Source organism: Budorcas taxicolor, chromosome 13, assembly GCF_023091745.1.
Source record: "Budorcas taxicolor isolate Tak-1 chromosome 13, Takin1.1, whole genome shotgun sequence".
In the NCBI taxonomy this organism is placed as follows: Eukaryota; Metazoa; Chordata; class Mammalia; order Artiodactyla; family Bovidae; genus Budorcas; species Budorcas taxicolor.
The window spans coordinates 7,764,913-7,779,315 of record NC_068922.1 but is presented as its reverse complement, the minus strand read 5'-3'; the positions used below and the strand labels follow the sequence as shown (position 1 = coordinate 7,779,315).

Below are 14,403 nucleotides of genomic sequence, written 5' to 3'. Positions count from 1 at the left end.
TATGAAATAATCACAGAGGAAGAAAAGTGATGACTGGTGTTTACCAAAGCACAACCATAAAAGCTCAGATCACTAATATGGAAATACTGCAATATCAACAATCAGGATCGAAAATATTACGAAGCAACTTGTACTTTTTAGTTATCAGAGTACATATGGGAAAGCAACCTGACCTCTGTCATTCCATTTACTTAAAAACTCAACTATGGACACGAAATAAGGCAAAAAGATGATTTAACTTTCAGTACTTAAAATGATAACACACTTTGAGTGCTTCTGAATTAGGGGGTGCAAACTATTAGATCAACATCATTTATTTAACCTATGTGGACTTGAGAATTCCTTAGTTACTTATTTAAACAACGACACATACTGGAGGCCACAGTCATATATACAGTCTCTTCAGTTTTACACAAAACTTTTCCTTAAGGGATGTTTCAGCTTTGCAGCCATACTTACTATATGGTATACTGAGTTAAAATATGTTTATAGAATGCCTTCCTTTAGCTTTAAATAACAGCTACAAAAATACAATAATACCCTCTTCAGTGCAATTCAGAAAAAGGTAATGCATTCCATCCTTAATACTACGATCCTGGAAATCCTTAGCTCCTTCTTGATGGTACAACATAAGATAGAAATTTTATTGAAATATAGTTGATTTACAATATTATATATACTACATATTCCAAAAATAGATATTCTAATTAAGACACTGACACACTAAAATGTCTTGAAGGCCATAATAACTTTCTCTTTTAACATTCGACTTCATGCAAAAATAGGTTAGTTTTGGACAAGAGAAAAATTTACTTTGTTAAACGCCTTCTTTAACTGTGCATTTGCTTCTCTGTTACGATATATTAATTTGGTAATATTTTATCCTATTATTACAAGTAAGAGAAGAAAAAAATCAAGACATGAAAGTTTCTAAAATGCTTATTTATCACAGTCTAACAGTGTAAATGTTAAATGAAGGAACCATTATAACATTGTTACTTTAGGAACATTATTATGGAATAAAGATAGTTCTTAAGTAATTGCTATAATTTCATCAATTATTCATCTATTAAAAACAATCTCCATGTCTTTCACTATTCTGCCTTCATTATTATCAATAATATCAACCTAATAGTTCAAGATTATCAATAAAAATGGGCATAAAAGATTTTTCAAAGCTTACAAGGTAAATTGTTGAAATTCAAATAACTTCTACTGGGAAAACAAAGCAAAATTATTTTACACTATTTTATATAATCAACAGCATTTGTTTTGCAACACCAAAATTCAGTTCTATATATATCCATAATCATTAAAATATAATTAAATGGTATACAACCTAGTCTGTCAATATTTAAAGACCCTTTTAATTGGGTCCTTCAGTTATGCTATGTTAATTCTTGCCAGTAGTTAATGTGGAAAAAAGAATCCCTATTAATCCTTTTATTCATGCGCTGTTTGAAGTAAGCCTTATATTAAAGGATTCTTTTCCCACATTCATTCCCTTTCTTTCATCCGCTGTTTGGCCTTATTTATAAAGACCAGGAGCTGCAATAACAATCCACAGGTTGTAAACATCTATCATCAATGAAATCAACTTTCACTCTAGTCACTCTTTTATCCTTGCTCTATAAAGAAGGTAAGGTACTTAGGAGAGATTTGCAGTTCTGTCACTCTTGATATACTAAGTTTAGTATATCTTAACAGTAGCACTGCAAGTACTTTTTACTACATTTCTGTATAATTAGCTAATTTCTAAAAGAGAGAGAAAAAACTGCAGAGACTGTTGGAATATTGCCTAACCGATGCCAAAGAGAAACAAGGAGAAAGGGGGAGAAAAGATGGTTGAGTCGCACACTTCAGTGCCTTATCGACCTCAATGCTGCCGTCAACCTTGCCGATGTGGGCAAGCTTGGATCTGCACAAAACTCAGGGGTGGGCTTATTCACAGAGTGACATTAGTCTCACAATCTTACTCGGAGCAACTTCAGACCGTGACGGAATAGAGAGGAAAAGCACTGAGGAGAAAAACCCATTCGGACTTCTCCAAAGGCACCTAGCCTCGCGGACCAGACACGCTCGCTTTAGGATTCCCCGGAGATCCCGGTTCCAAAAGTCACACTGCGGCGGGCGCAGAAGGAAAGGCCCTGACTGAACCAGAGGCGGGGACGCCCGGCCAGCGGAGCACAAGGGAGCGAGGAGAGAGGTGACCGGCTGAGGCTCCGCGGGAGTGGAGCAGCATCAGCAGCTGCAGTCCGGCCGTCGGCCAGCGGGCACGTGTCCGCGGGACACCGGGGCGGGGAATCCCAGAGTCCCGGCTGGGGTCCGGGGACAGGGCGGGGAGCTTGGGAGAGCCCGGCAGAGCCCAGGGGCCGCCGCGCAGAGGTCCGCGCCGCCGGCCCGGCAAAGGTGACCGGGCGCAGCGGGAGGCAGAGAGGGGCGTGCGCCCACACGTGCGCGAGCCGCAGGTGCCCGGGGGCGGCGCGTGCACGCCGGCGTGCGCGCGTGTCCACACACGGACCTGCCGGGAAGGCGGCACCGGCTGGGCGGGCGAGAGGCAGGAGCCGGGAGGAGCGCGCCGCGGCACACACAGACCCCTGACCCCCGCCCCCACCCCACCCCGCCGCCCGACCCCCCAGGACTCGACGGCCGGGTTACCTTTCTCCTCTCTCCACACCTTTTTCTTCTTGTTGCTGGGGTACATGTTGCCGTGGGGGTGGCTGGCTTTAAGCTGCAAGTTCCCCAGGCTCACGGGCAAACAGGGTGTGTGTGGAGTGGGAGGGTGGGGAGGGGGCACTCGGGAGGGAAAAAGTGAAAGAGGCTCCGGGTCCCGCGCCGCTCGCCGCTCTCCAGTCGCCGCCCTCCTCCCTCAGCCCGCGCTCGGCTCCGGCTCCCACCCGCCTCAGCCCCACGGCCGCCGCCACAGCAGCACCTCAGAGCCTGTCAACTAGGTCACGCCTCGCGCTAACCTAACACCCGCGCAGGCCCCGCCTCCGAGCCGCTAGCCAGCGCCGCCTCCCATTGGCTGCACCGCCCGCCGCTCTCCGCGTTCCAGCCGCCGCGCGCCCCGACTTCGGCCCCAGGGCGCAGGCGCAGGCGCAGGCTCGGGCCTGACGCCGGAGACGTTGGGGAGCTGGAGGGGGCGGAGCCAGGGCGCGAGGGGGCTGGAGGTGGCTCACGACTGGGGCGTGGCGTGGGGCGGCCACCTGGGAACTCTGAGAAGAGCTGGGGCTTCTCTCCGGTTTCGCTGCGGAGGGAGAACCCGAGGGCGTGGCCTATGAGGAGGGCCAGGTGCGCCAGGTGACTGTAGACGGGCAACGCTGCCGCAGGGCCTTAAGCTGTATTTGTGGGAGGGATGTCAGTCAGCACGAACTGTACTCGCTCGCTCTCGTCGCCCTGTCTGGGCGGATTTTACCACAGAATCTGAAGATTTCCTCGTAGTGGGCAAATATAACTGAAAGAAGGGAATGGATTAGGTGATGATTCCAGACCATACACTATCAGCTCCTCGACCTTGTTGTAGAAACTACATATTTCACTCGATTCCGGTAAAGTCTGGAAGGAACAGAGGTAAAATGAACTACTATTCAAGAGTTTTAAGACCCGGGGAGGAGTGAGCAGCCAAAACTTTATATAGAAAATTGAAGAACTTGCATCAAAGCAGGTTCAAGTGGGTGTTAATCCAAGTCCGTCATCTTACTTTACTCTCCGCCAGTTGCTTCAGGTAAAGCTGCTGGTCTAAAGCGTTCGCTTGAATCTGGGCAATACTAGTCTGCACGTGTTCTGAAAACCCAGTTCTACTTAAGTCCTCCATAAGAGTAGAATGATCTAGAATTTAGAGGAAATTTGGTAACCCCCTCCCCAAATTTATGGTGTTTCTAAACATCAGATCATCTACAAGGCTGATTTGATGATAGTGGTGAATCCGCATTTGATAATTGAAGTGCTGTGCCATATGTGCTGTAGGTATGTCAGATGTGTAAGAGCAAGTAATTATTTGGAACACAGTTTCTTTTAAGAGAAAAGAAAGGGGGAGGCCCCACTTAGAATTGTAAAGAATGAAATGTTCTGAGTAACAGGACACTCATGAAAATGATTAATAACAGGTAAAATTTTTATTGTGACAGTGCTTCTGTTTTTCTCAACACTGTGAAACACTAAAAAATTGAGAGAAATAAGGGAAGCTTCAAGAAGAAAGTGAAATTTGAACTAGTAATAAAAATACTCATTTACTGGCAGTGGAAATAAAAGATAAACTAGTAAAGGGCACATTACCAAGGCAGAATCAATAATAATTGGTAATGAAATAGATTTGGGGAAGAGAATGAGAAAGAGAAAGAATATAGGGTTTCATGGTATAATTGAGGAAAACAGCAATATGATTAATAATAAAGTGAACAATACAGAAACAGTTTCAATTTTGTGAGAAAAATATTGAATTCTTAGTTAGAAATACAAAATGTTATGTGTTTACAGGAAAGTGTATTATATAGGCACCATCTCTTCTGTTACAACAGAGAAGCTTTTACCCCAACCCAGAGCCAGGCATTCCACCTGTGCTTTCTTAGGAATACTACACTATTGATTATCCTTTATCTCATGTTGACTCATAGAACTGGGACCATCTGTCAACTTTTAAACTTTCTCAGATCTTTACTACATTAAAAAAAAAAAGAAAAGAAAAGTTCCTCCTGTGATCCCACACCCACTACTACTAGCAGAAGCTATAGCTTCTTCCTTTCAAAATATTGTGTGTGTCCATTTTCTTACATCCTGCTTTCTGCTCTGCAGTTCATTCAAATCTGGGTTCTGGGTTCTATCCTATAAATCAACAGAAATGGCTTTTGCTAAGGTAATCAATGACTTTCATGTTATATTTAGTGAACACTGTTCAATCTTTCTGTTACTAGAGCTTTCAGCAGCATTTAACACTATTAACCTCTTATTGCTCCTTATAGTGTTCTTTTCCTTTGATAGACCAGTTGGTAAAGAATTCGCCTGCAATGGAGGAGACTCCAGTTCAGTTCCTGGGTCAGGAATATCCCCTGCAGAAGGGATAGGCTACCTGCTCCAGGATTCTTGGGCTTCCCCGTGGCTCAGCTGGTGAAGAATCCACCTGCAATGTGGGAGACCTGGTTAGATCCCTAAGTTGGGAAGATCCCCCGCAGAAGGGAAAGGCTACCCACTCTAGTATCCTGGCCTGAAGAATTCCATGGACTATATAGTCTATGGGGATACAGAGTCAGAAACGACTGAGCAAGACTTTCACTTTCACTTCAATTTGAGTTTCCTCCTGTCTGGTCATTCCTTTTAGTTCAGTTCAGTTCAGTTGCTCAGTCATGTCCGACTCTTTGCAATCCCATGAACTGCTGCATGCCAGGCTTCCCTGTCCATCACCTACTCCCAGAGCTTACTCAAACTCATGTCCATAGAGTCAGTGATGCCATCCAACCATCTCATCCTCTGTTGTCCCCTTCTCCTCCTGCCTTCCATCTTTCCCAGCAACAGGGTCTTTTCAAATGACTCGTTTCTTCACATCAGGTGGCCAAAGTATTGGAGTTTCAGCTTCAACATCAGTCCTTCCAATGAATATTCAGGACTGATTTCCTTTAGGATGGACTGGTTGGATCTCCTTGCAATCCAAGGGACTCTCAAGAGTCTTCTCCAACACCACAGTTCAAAAGCATCAATTCTTTGGTGCTCAGCTTTCTTTGTAGTCCAAGTCTCACATCCATACATGACTAATAGAAAAACCATAGCTTGGCTAAACGGACCTTTGTTGGCAAAGTTATGCCTGTGCTTTTTAGTATGCTGTCTAGTTTGGTCATAGCTTTTCTTCCAAGGAGCAAGCGTCTTTTTAATTTCATGGCTGCAATCACCATCTGCAGTGATTTTGGAGCCCCCCAAAATAAAGTCTCTCACTCTTTCCATTGTTTCCCTATCTATTTGCCTTGAAGTGGTGAGATCAGATGCCATGAGCTTAGTTTTCTGAATGTTGAGTTCTAAGCCAACTTTTTCACTCTCCTCTTTCACTTTCATCAAGAGGTTCTTTAGTTCATCTTCGCTTTCTGCTATAAGGGTGGTATCATTTGCATATCTGAGGTTATTGATATTTCTCTCAGCAATCTTGATTCCAGCTTGTGCTTCATTCAGCCCAGCATTTCTCATGATGTACTCTGCATGTAAGTTAAATAAGCAAGGTGACAATATACAGCCTTGACGTACTCCTTTCCCAATTTGGAACCAGTCTGTTGTTCCATGTCAAGTTCTGACTGTTGCTTCTTGACCTGAATACAGATTCCTCAAGAGGCAGGTCAGGTGGTCTGGTATTCCCATCTCTTGAAGAATTTTCCATAGTTTGATATGATCCACACAGTCAAAGGCTTTGTCATACTCAATAAAACAGAAATAGATGTTTTTCTGGAACTCTCATGCTTTTTCGATGATCCAGAGGATGTTGTCAATTTGATCTCTGGTTCCTCTGCCTTTTCTAAATCCAGCTTGAACATCTGGAAGCTCATGGTTCACATACTATTGAAGCCTTGCGTGGAGAATTTTGAGCATTACTTTGGTAGCGTGTGAGATGAGTGCAATTGTACAGTAGTTTGAACAGTCTTTGACATTGCCTTTCTTTGGGATTGGAATGAAAAGAGACCTTTTCTAGTCCTGTGGCCACTACTGAGTTTTCAAAATTTGCTTGCATATTGAGTATAGCACCATCTTTTAGGATTTGAAATAGCTCAAGTGGAATTCCATCACCTCCACTATCTTTGTTCAAAGTGATGCTTCCTAAGGCCCACTTGACTTCGCATTCCAGGATGTCTGGCTCTAGGTGAGTGATCATATTACGGTGGTTATCTGGGTAATGAAGATCTTTTGTGTATAGTTCTTCTGTGTATTCTCACCACCTCTTCTTAATATCTTCATTCCTTTACAGTCTCCTTTTTTGCCCCATCTTTCTTTTCAGTCATTACATTTTGGAGTTCATTGACACTCAGAACTATAGCTTCTTATCTCTTTTCACTTTTTCCTTTGAATAATTTCATCCATATTCATGGCTCCATTTATAACTATAATTCTCAACTAGGGGCAATTCTTTCTCCCTTGGGGACACAAGCAATGTCTGTGGGCATTTTTGGTTGTCACACCTAAGGGAAGAATGCTACTGGCATTGAGTGAGTATAAACCAAGGATTCTGCTAAGCGACCTATGATGCACAGTATAGTCCCCCACAACAAAGAATGTCAATACTGCTGAGGTTAGGAAATCCTGAGTTACATCAATGACTCCCAAATTTATTATTTCTAGGAAAACTTTCTTCTTGAACTTTAGACCTACCATGTACTGGATCTTAACTTCAAGAGGCAGTGTTACACACTGGTAAAAAGGCATGTGGAGCCAGTTCATCTGAATTCAAATTCTAGGTTTACCCTTATTGATTATGTGACTCTTGGCAAGTTATTCAAGGTCTCTGAACTTTGTGGGGAGGGGGGTTGATCTGTTATATGGAAACTAAAATATAGTATCTACCTTATAAGACTGATGTAAGATCAAATGAGTCAAAACACAAAATGACTAGCACATAGTAAATGTGGCAGAGATGCTCACTAATATAATGTGTTCTTTCTTGGTCCATAACAATACCATATTTTCTAGTCTCCCTTGAAGTTGGTTGGCTTCTCTGATAGCTCAGCTGGTAAAGAACCCATCTGCAATGCAGGAGACCCCGATTCAATTCCTGGGTCAGGAAGATCCCCTGAAGATGAGATAGGCTACCTACTCCAGTATTCTTGGGCTTCCCTAGTGGCTCAGCTGGTAAAGAATCTGCCTGCAATGTGGGAGACCTGGGTTCAATCCCTGGATTAGAAAGATCCCCTGGAGAGTGGAAAGGCTACCTGCTCCACTATTCTGGCCTGGAGAATTCCATGGACTGTATAGTCTATGGGGTCACAAAGAGTCAACACGACTGAGCAACTTTCACTTTCACTTGAATTTAGTTACTACATATGACTGCATCCTGGGTCAGTTATGGGACAAAAGTTACACATGCCACTTCCAGGCCTAACCATCAGACTGTCTGTGTACTCATTCATATTCTCTTTCTTTTCCACAGTGATCACAGAAACAGTATCTCAAGAAGGAAGGAACTTAGATCCCTGAGTCACTGCTTGAAGGAGTATCTCTGGCCTCCAAGGAGTACCACATCAGGCTATGATGTAAATAAGAAACTTATGTATTGTGTTAAGGCATTGGTAGTTAGAGGGTCCTTGTTTCAGTATTTAGTTTTAATTACTCTGACAAAATACCATTGAAAAGTGTTCACTTCAGTTCATTTCAGTCATTCAGTCATGTCCGACTCTTTGCTGCCCCATGGACTATAGCACATCAGGCTTCCCTGTCCATCACCAAATCCTGGCGCTTACTAAAATAAATATTTAATATCTCAGAAATATTTGAAATGTACCATGTAACACACTGATCTTTTCCCCACTCTTAGACCTCTTCTAGCATCTTCATCCAGAGAAGGCAATGGCACCCCACTCCAGTACTCTTGCCTGGAAAATCCCATGGACGGAGGAGCCTGGTGGGCTGCCGTCTATGGGGTCGCACAGAGTCGAATATGACTGAAGTGACTTAGCAGCAGTAGCAGCAGCAGCATCTTCATCTCTTTGAATGGCTTCTTCACCCATTTCAGTTGAGCAATATAGAAACCTAAGCACCATCCCTGGTACCTCGTTAAACTTTTCTCTCATTTCAAGTGAATGGCTATACTTCTCAGTTTTATTTCCTGTACTACTGTTCTTGAATTACTCACCCTTCCAATAGCACTGCAGTAAGCTAAGTCTGAATAAAAGACTTCCTTACTGTCTGTCCCCCTGTTGACTTTTGCGTCTCTTCTGTCTGTTCAATGCCCTGCATCTAGAGTTATCAAATGTGATCAAGTCATTTCACTGCTGTAGCTCATTAAGTGACTTTCTGATGGTCTTAATTATAGATTGAATTGAGTTTCCCCCAAAATTCATATGTTGAAACTCTAGCCCATGATATGGTTATATCTAGATATAGGGTCTTTTGGAGGTAATTAGGGTTAAATGAGGTCATAAGGGTGGAGCTCTAATCCAGTAGGACTGTGACCTTTAAAAAAGAGGAAGAGTTCACACACTTTCTCTCTCTCTCTCTCTCTCTCTCTCTTCCCCCTTCCCCCTGACCCCACCATCCTGACTCTACTGTCCCCCATCATGTAGAGACAAAGTGAGAAGGCAGCCATCTGCAAGAGAAAGAGAGCCTTCACAAGAAGCAGATGACGCTGTACCCTGATCACAGACTTCCAGCTTCTAGAACTGTTAGAAAATTGATTTCTGTTGTTCAAGCCACACAGTATTTTGTCTTGGCCACCCAAGCTGACTAAAACAATCATTATTAAAACTGAATCATTTAGGAGTGACCCTCACTACCAATTCTGCTTTATCTTATACCATGCTTCACCCCGCCACCCATCTCTGATTCCAACCATAGCAGCCCTTAGAGCTTTTCAGCTCCTTAAGCACATCTTATTCTCACCACATGGCCTTTTCACATGTTTATCACTCTACCTAGGACATGTCATGCTTAGCCAATCCATTCTCGTTCTTCAGAGTATAGCTGGTAAAATTCTCTCCCTGGCAAAGCCTTCGGTGATTCTGACCCCATCTGACCTCTTCACACAGTTTCCCCTTATATGTCATCAGTACTCATTCATTTTCCAATAAAACACTTTTCACAGGTTTTTTGAGATTATTTTATTAATACTTATCTTTTACTCTGGACTTAACAAACTCTCTGAGGACAGGAAATATATCTTGTTGCTCACCATTCACAGAAAATGCCCAACGCCTGGCACATAATAAAGGTTTATTGAATGAATGAAATGTAAGGAAGCATCTATAGAGAAATGTTAGCAAAATTAAGGAAGAGTACATGAGACCAAAATGGGAGACCCTAATTTTAATGTGAAGAATAAGAGAGGAACTAACAAAATTATTGTGAACACGTCAAAGAGTGTCACCATCCATCTTTAGCATACAGCAGATTTTCAACACGTGAATGAATGAGTGAGGATGCAGTAGAAGAAGAATGAGAAGTTTATTCAACAGTGTAGAATATTACTTGCAATTCCATTTTCAGAAAAAAACAATAGTATATTTTCAAGAAGAGGTTAATGATCAGAAATGTCAGATTTCTCACAGAGATTAAGTAGGATAAGAACTGAGAAAAGATAATTGGGTTTATCGTCTATGTAAATTAGTGAAAATAAAAGCAAATAGTTGAAGAATAAGTGAGAGTCAGCCAGACAGGAGCAGTGATTATAGAGTATTCTTTTGAGATATTTAGAGGCTAAAAGATAAATAGAGAAGATATTAATATCAGTAGTAAGGATACTAGAGCCAAAAGAAAATTTTTCTAGGAGAGATGAAGAGTTTTTAAATTAAAAAGATTGAAACAAAAAGAAAAAGAGAGACGTAAAGAGAAAAAGAAGAACAAATGCTAAATAGATTGAAGTGCCAGAGAAAGTAAATGTGGATAGAATCAAAAGTGAGAGAAGTTTGGACATAGAAGGAAGGAAGTCGAGGGAAGATAGGTCAGATGGCCATGGTTTGAGTGAAAACAAGAAGCAAAATCATCTGCAGAAAGATGCTGATAATTCTGGATCCAAATGGGGACTGGTAAAAAGATTGTGTAAAGAACATTTAATGACTGACATTAACAGTTTAAATAAATTTTATTTAGAGACTTTTTAAAAGCACAGATGTTGCGACAGTTATATTTTGAAGTCCCTTAGTGAAAAGAAAAGATATTAGGGACTCTGGAAGACTAAATAATGATCCCAAAGATTTCTAGGACCTAATCTCTAGAACCTATGAATGTTATTTTATGTGGCAGAAGGAACTTTGCAGACATGACTAAGGATCTTGAGATGAGATTGTCCTGTATTTTTATGGTCCCTAAATGTAATTGCAAGTGTCCTAAGAGGGAGACAGAGGAAGATTAAACCACAGAAGAGGATAAAGCAAAGTAATGGTTGTGCAGAGATTGGAGTGATATAGCCACAAACTGAAAAATGTGGGCAGCCACTAAAACCTGGATAATTCCAGGCAAAGAATTGATTCTCCCCTGAACAAACTAGGTCTGCTCTCTCTTTTTCTTAAACACTTTTTAAAATTTATTTGGCTACACCAGATCTTCTTTGCAGCACATGGGATCTACTTCCCTGATGAGGGATCGAACCCAGGTCCCCTGCACTGGGAGCTGGATATCTTATCCACTGGACCACCAGAGAAGACCCTAGATCCACTCTTAATTTTAGTTCTGTAAGAATGCTTTTGGACTCCAGACCTCCGGAACCGTAAAAGAATAAATTTCTGGGGTTTTTGTAGTATTCGTCACAACAGTGACAATAAAGGGAGTAAAGTAAACCTGAAAATTCAAGGCAATAAATACAGCTGTTTCGGAAGTAGTTATCTGAACACACTGTAAAAGTTGGGTATATTTTATGTATGATTCCTCTACCAGCTCCTTTCTTTGGATAATGTTAATATTGCCATACTTTTACCTAAATACTCAGGCTTCTCTGATAGCTCAGTTGGTTAAAGAATCCACCTGCAATGCAGGAGACCCTGGTTCAATTCCTGGGTCAGGAAGATCCACTGGAGAAGAATACTCCAGTATTCTTGGGCTTCTCTGGTGGCTCAGCTGGTAAAGAATCTGCCTGCAGTGTGGAGACCTGGGTTTGATCCCTGGGTTGGGAAGATCACCTGGAAAAGGGGAAGGCTACCCACTCCAGTTTTCTGGCCTGGAGAATTCCATGGATTGTGTAGTCCATGGACTCACAAACAGTTGGACACAACTGAGTGACTTTCATGACCTAAATGCTCATTTTAATATCTGGTCCTAGCCTTGAGAGTATTCATTTGTGAAATGCCCATGTATTTTAAGATAATAAATAAGGCATTTTAAAACACCTTTTATAAAAATGTTAAATGAAGCACTTTTTTAAAAATGTAATTGATTGAAATTTGACTTGATCCCAGTAAAACGTCAGCAGTTCCTTACTTGAACAGAGAAGAAACATTTTCACCAAGATGGGGACAACATAGTTGTCCATATGTTTCTTGTCCACTGTACCCTTGAGATGTTAGATTAAAGGATGATGTCAGGTTAGTTCATGTGCTTAGTTGTGCTTTCCCATAATTGCAGCTTGCACCTCTGGAGGTAACATAAAAGTAAGAACTTCCAGCAACTCTGAAAAGAGTTCAGAGAGCAACTCCTACCTATTTCAAGGCCACCACTTATCTCTTACCAGAGAAGTAGCAAACTAGATATGGTTCCTTGTCCACAGCCTGCTTTGTCCTTCAGCTGCCATCATTCCAGGTTGAAAGGAAATTCCTGGCAGCTCATTGGCCCAAGAGTAAGGAAATTGTTGCTTAGCAACCAAGTCCTAACCCCTACAGGCCTGAAAAGAGGAAGCTTGTGGGCTAGCCACCTAGTTCTGCCTGTGTTACAGTAAGAAGGAGCTACTTAGAAGAAGATGAAGCCCTTGTTCCTGCTAATAGAGATATTGATAATTCTTGAGGTCACAATTAAAAGTAAGTTTTTCTGTCCTTACAGTTCTCTATGAGGGTCTTAGCGCTGAGTAGAATCTGATTAGAGAACTGTAAATAACTTCACAATATTTGTAATTAACACAATTTTTGGATAAGTACTTTAAAATATGCAATAAGGATAGATAGCAATGATACTCTCATTTAAGACAGTACCTGGGAAGAATATGTGTATATGTCTGTGTGTGTGTGTGTGAAAGAGAGAGCGAGAAAGAGATTAAAAGAGAGAGAAGAGGGGCAGACATTGAGCAAATCTATGAGAAAAGTATTATAATAATTTTTATACCATAGGGATATTTGACACAGGTTGTTGAGTTTTCTTAAATCTAGAATATCATGAAGATCTAGTTCTAGAATTTTAAATGAGAATTATAGGACTCAAAGAGTGGTAAAGTACTTTAATTGATATTCTTATAGTCTCTTACAATCTTTCCACAATAACAATTCTACTTTCAAGGTTTCCATAATTCCTAACTAGTTCAGTTCAGTTCAGTCGCTCAGTCGTGTCCGACTCTTTGCGACCCCATGAACTGCAGCATGCCAGGCCTCCCTGTTCATCACCATCTCCCGGAGTTCACTCAGATTCATGTCCATCGAGTCCGTGATGCCATCCAGCCATCTCATCCTTGGTCGTCCCTGTCTCCTACTGCCCCCAATCCTTCCCAGCATCAGAGTCTTTTCCAGTGAGTCAACTCTTCACATGAGGTGGCCAAAGTACTGGAGTTTCAGCTTCAGCATCATTCCCTCCAAAGAAATCCCAGGGTTGATCTCCTTCAGAATGGACTGGTTGGATCTCCTTGCAGTCCAAGGGACTCTCAAGAGTCTTCTCCAGCACCACAGTTCAAACGCATCAATTCTTCGGCGCTCTGCCTTCTTCACAGTCCAACTCTCACATCCATACATGACCACAGGAAAAACCATAGCCTTGACTAGATGGACCTTAGTGGGCAAAGTAATGTCTCTGCTTTTGAATATGCTATCTTATGTCATAACTTTTCTTCCAAGGAGTAAGCGTCTTTTAATTTCATGGCCTAACTAGTTACTATCTTAAAATGGAAATTATTTTTCCAGTCTTATTTCTCTGGTCATTTATTGAGTTAATTTTTACCCAGTCCTTACATAATTTGCTCATCATGAATTCAATTTAAGAAATACTTATTTCCATTTAACCTAGGAGTGCAAGGTTGGTATAACATCTTAAAGTTAATTGCTGTAACACACTACAACAATAGAACAAATGACAAAGACCACATGATCATCTCAACTGATGCAAGAAGAGCACTTAACAAAGATCAACTTCCCTTTTGTATAAAAACACTCAATAAATAAGAAATTGAAACACTATCAGCCTGATAAAGGGCATCCTCAAAAAACTGGCACCTGATATATTTAATGGTGAAACACTGAATGCTTTCTCCCAGTGGTCCCCTAAGATCAGGAACAAGACAAAGATGTCCATTCCTGCAAGTCCTGTTCAATATTGTACTGGAGGTTTTAGCCAAGGCAATTAAAAAAAAGAAGTAAAGATTGGGAAAAGAGAAGTAAACCTCTCTGTATTTACCAAAGACAGGATATTATACACAGAAAATCCTAAGGTTTTCAATTTTTAAAATATTCAGTTCAGTTCAGTTCAGTTCAGTCCCTCAGTCGTGTCCGACTCTTTGCGACCCCATGAATCGCAGCATGCCAGGCCTCCCTGTCTATCACCAACTCCCAGAGTTCACTTAGACTCACATCCATCAAGTCAGTGATGCCATTCAGCCAT

General features: G+C 41.7%; 1 protein-coding gene and 1 long non-coding RNA gene across 2 annotated transcripts in view; one reads left to right on the top strand and one right to left on the bottom strand.

The window, feature by feature from the left end:
* The window catches only part of MACROD2 (mono-ADP ribosylhydrolase 2), a 2,293,708-nt gene extending 2,291,004 nt beyond the window's left edge, over positions 1-2,704 (bottom strand). The window contains exon 1 of the mRNA XM_052650651.1: positions 2,659-2,704. Coding sequence (XP_052506611.1) covers positions 2,659-2,704 — 46 coding nt within the window. The remainder of the gene's footprint in view (positions 1-2,658) is intronic.
* Positions 2,705-3,218: 514 nt separating this feature from the next.
* On the top strand, positions 3,219-8,538 carry LOC128058015 (uncharacterized). The gene is made up of 3 exons (XR_008200387.1): positions 3,219-3,291; positions 8,114-8,216; positions 8,498-8,538. It is a non-coding gene; the product is annotated as an uncharacterized LOC128058015 (long non-coding RNA).
* Positions 8,539-14,403: the final 5,865 nt, after the last annotated feature.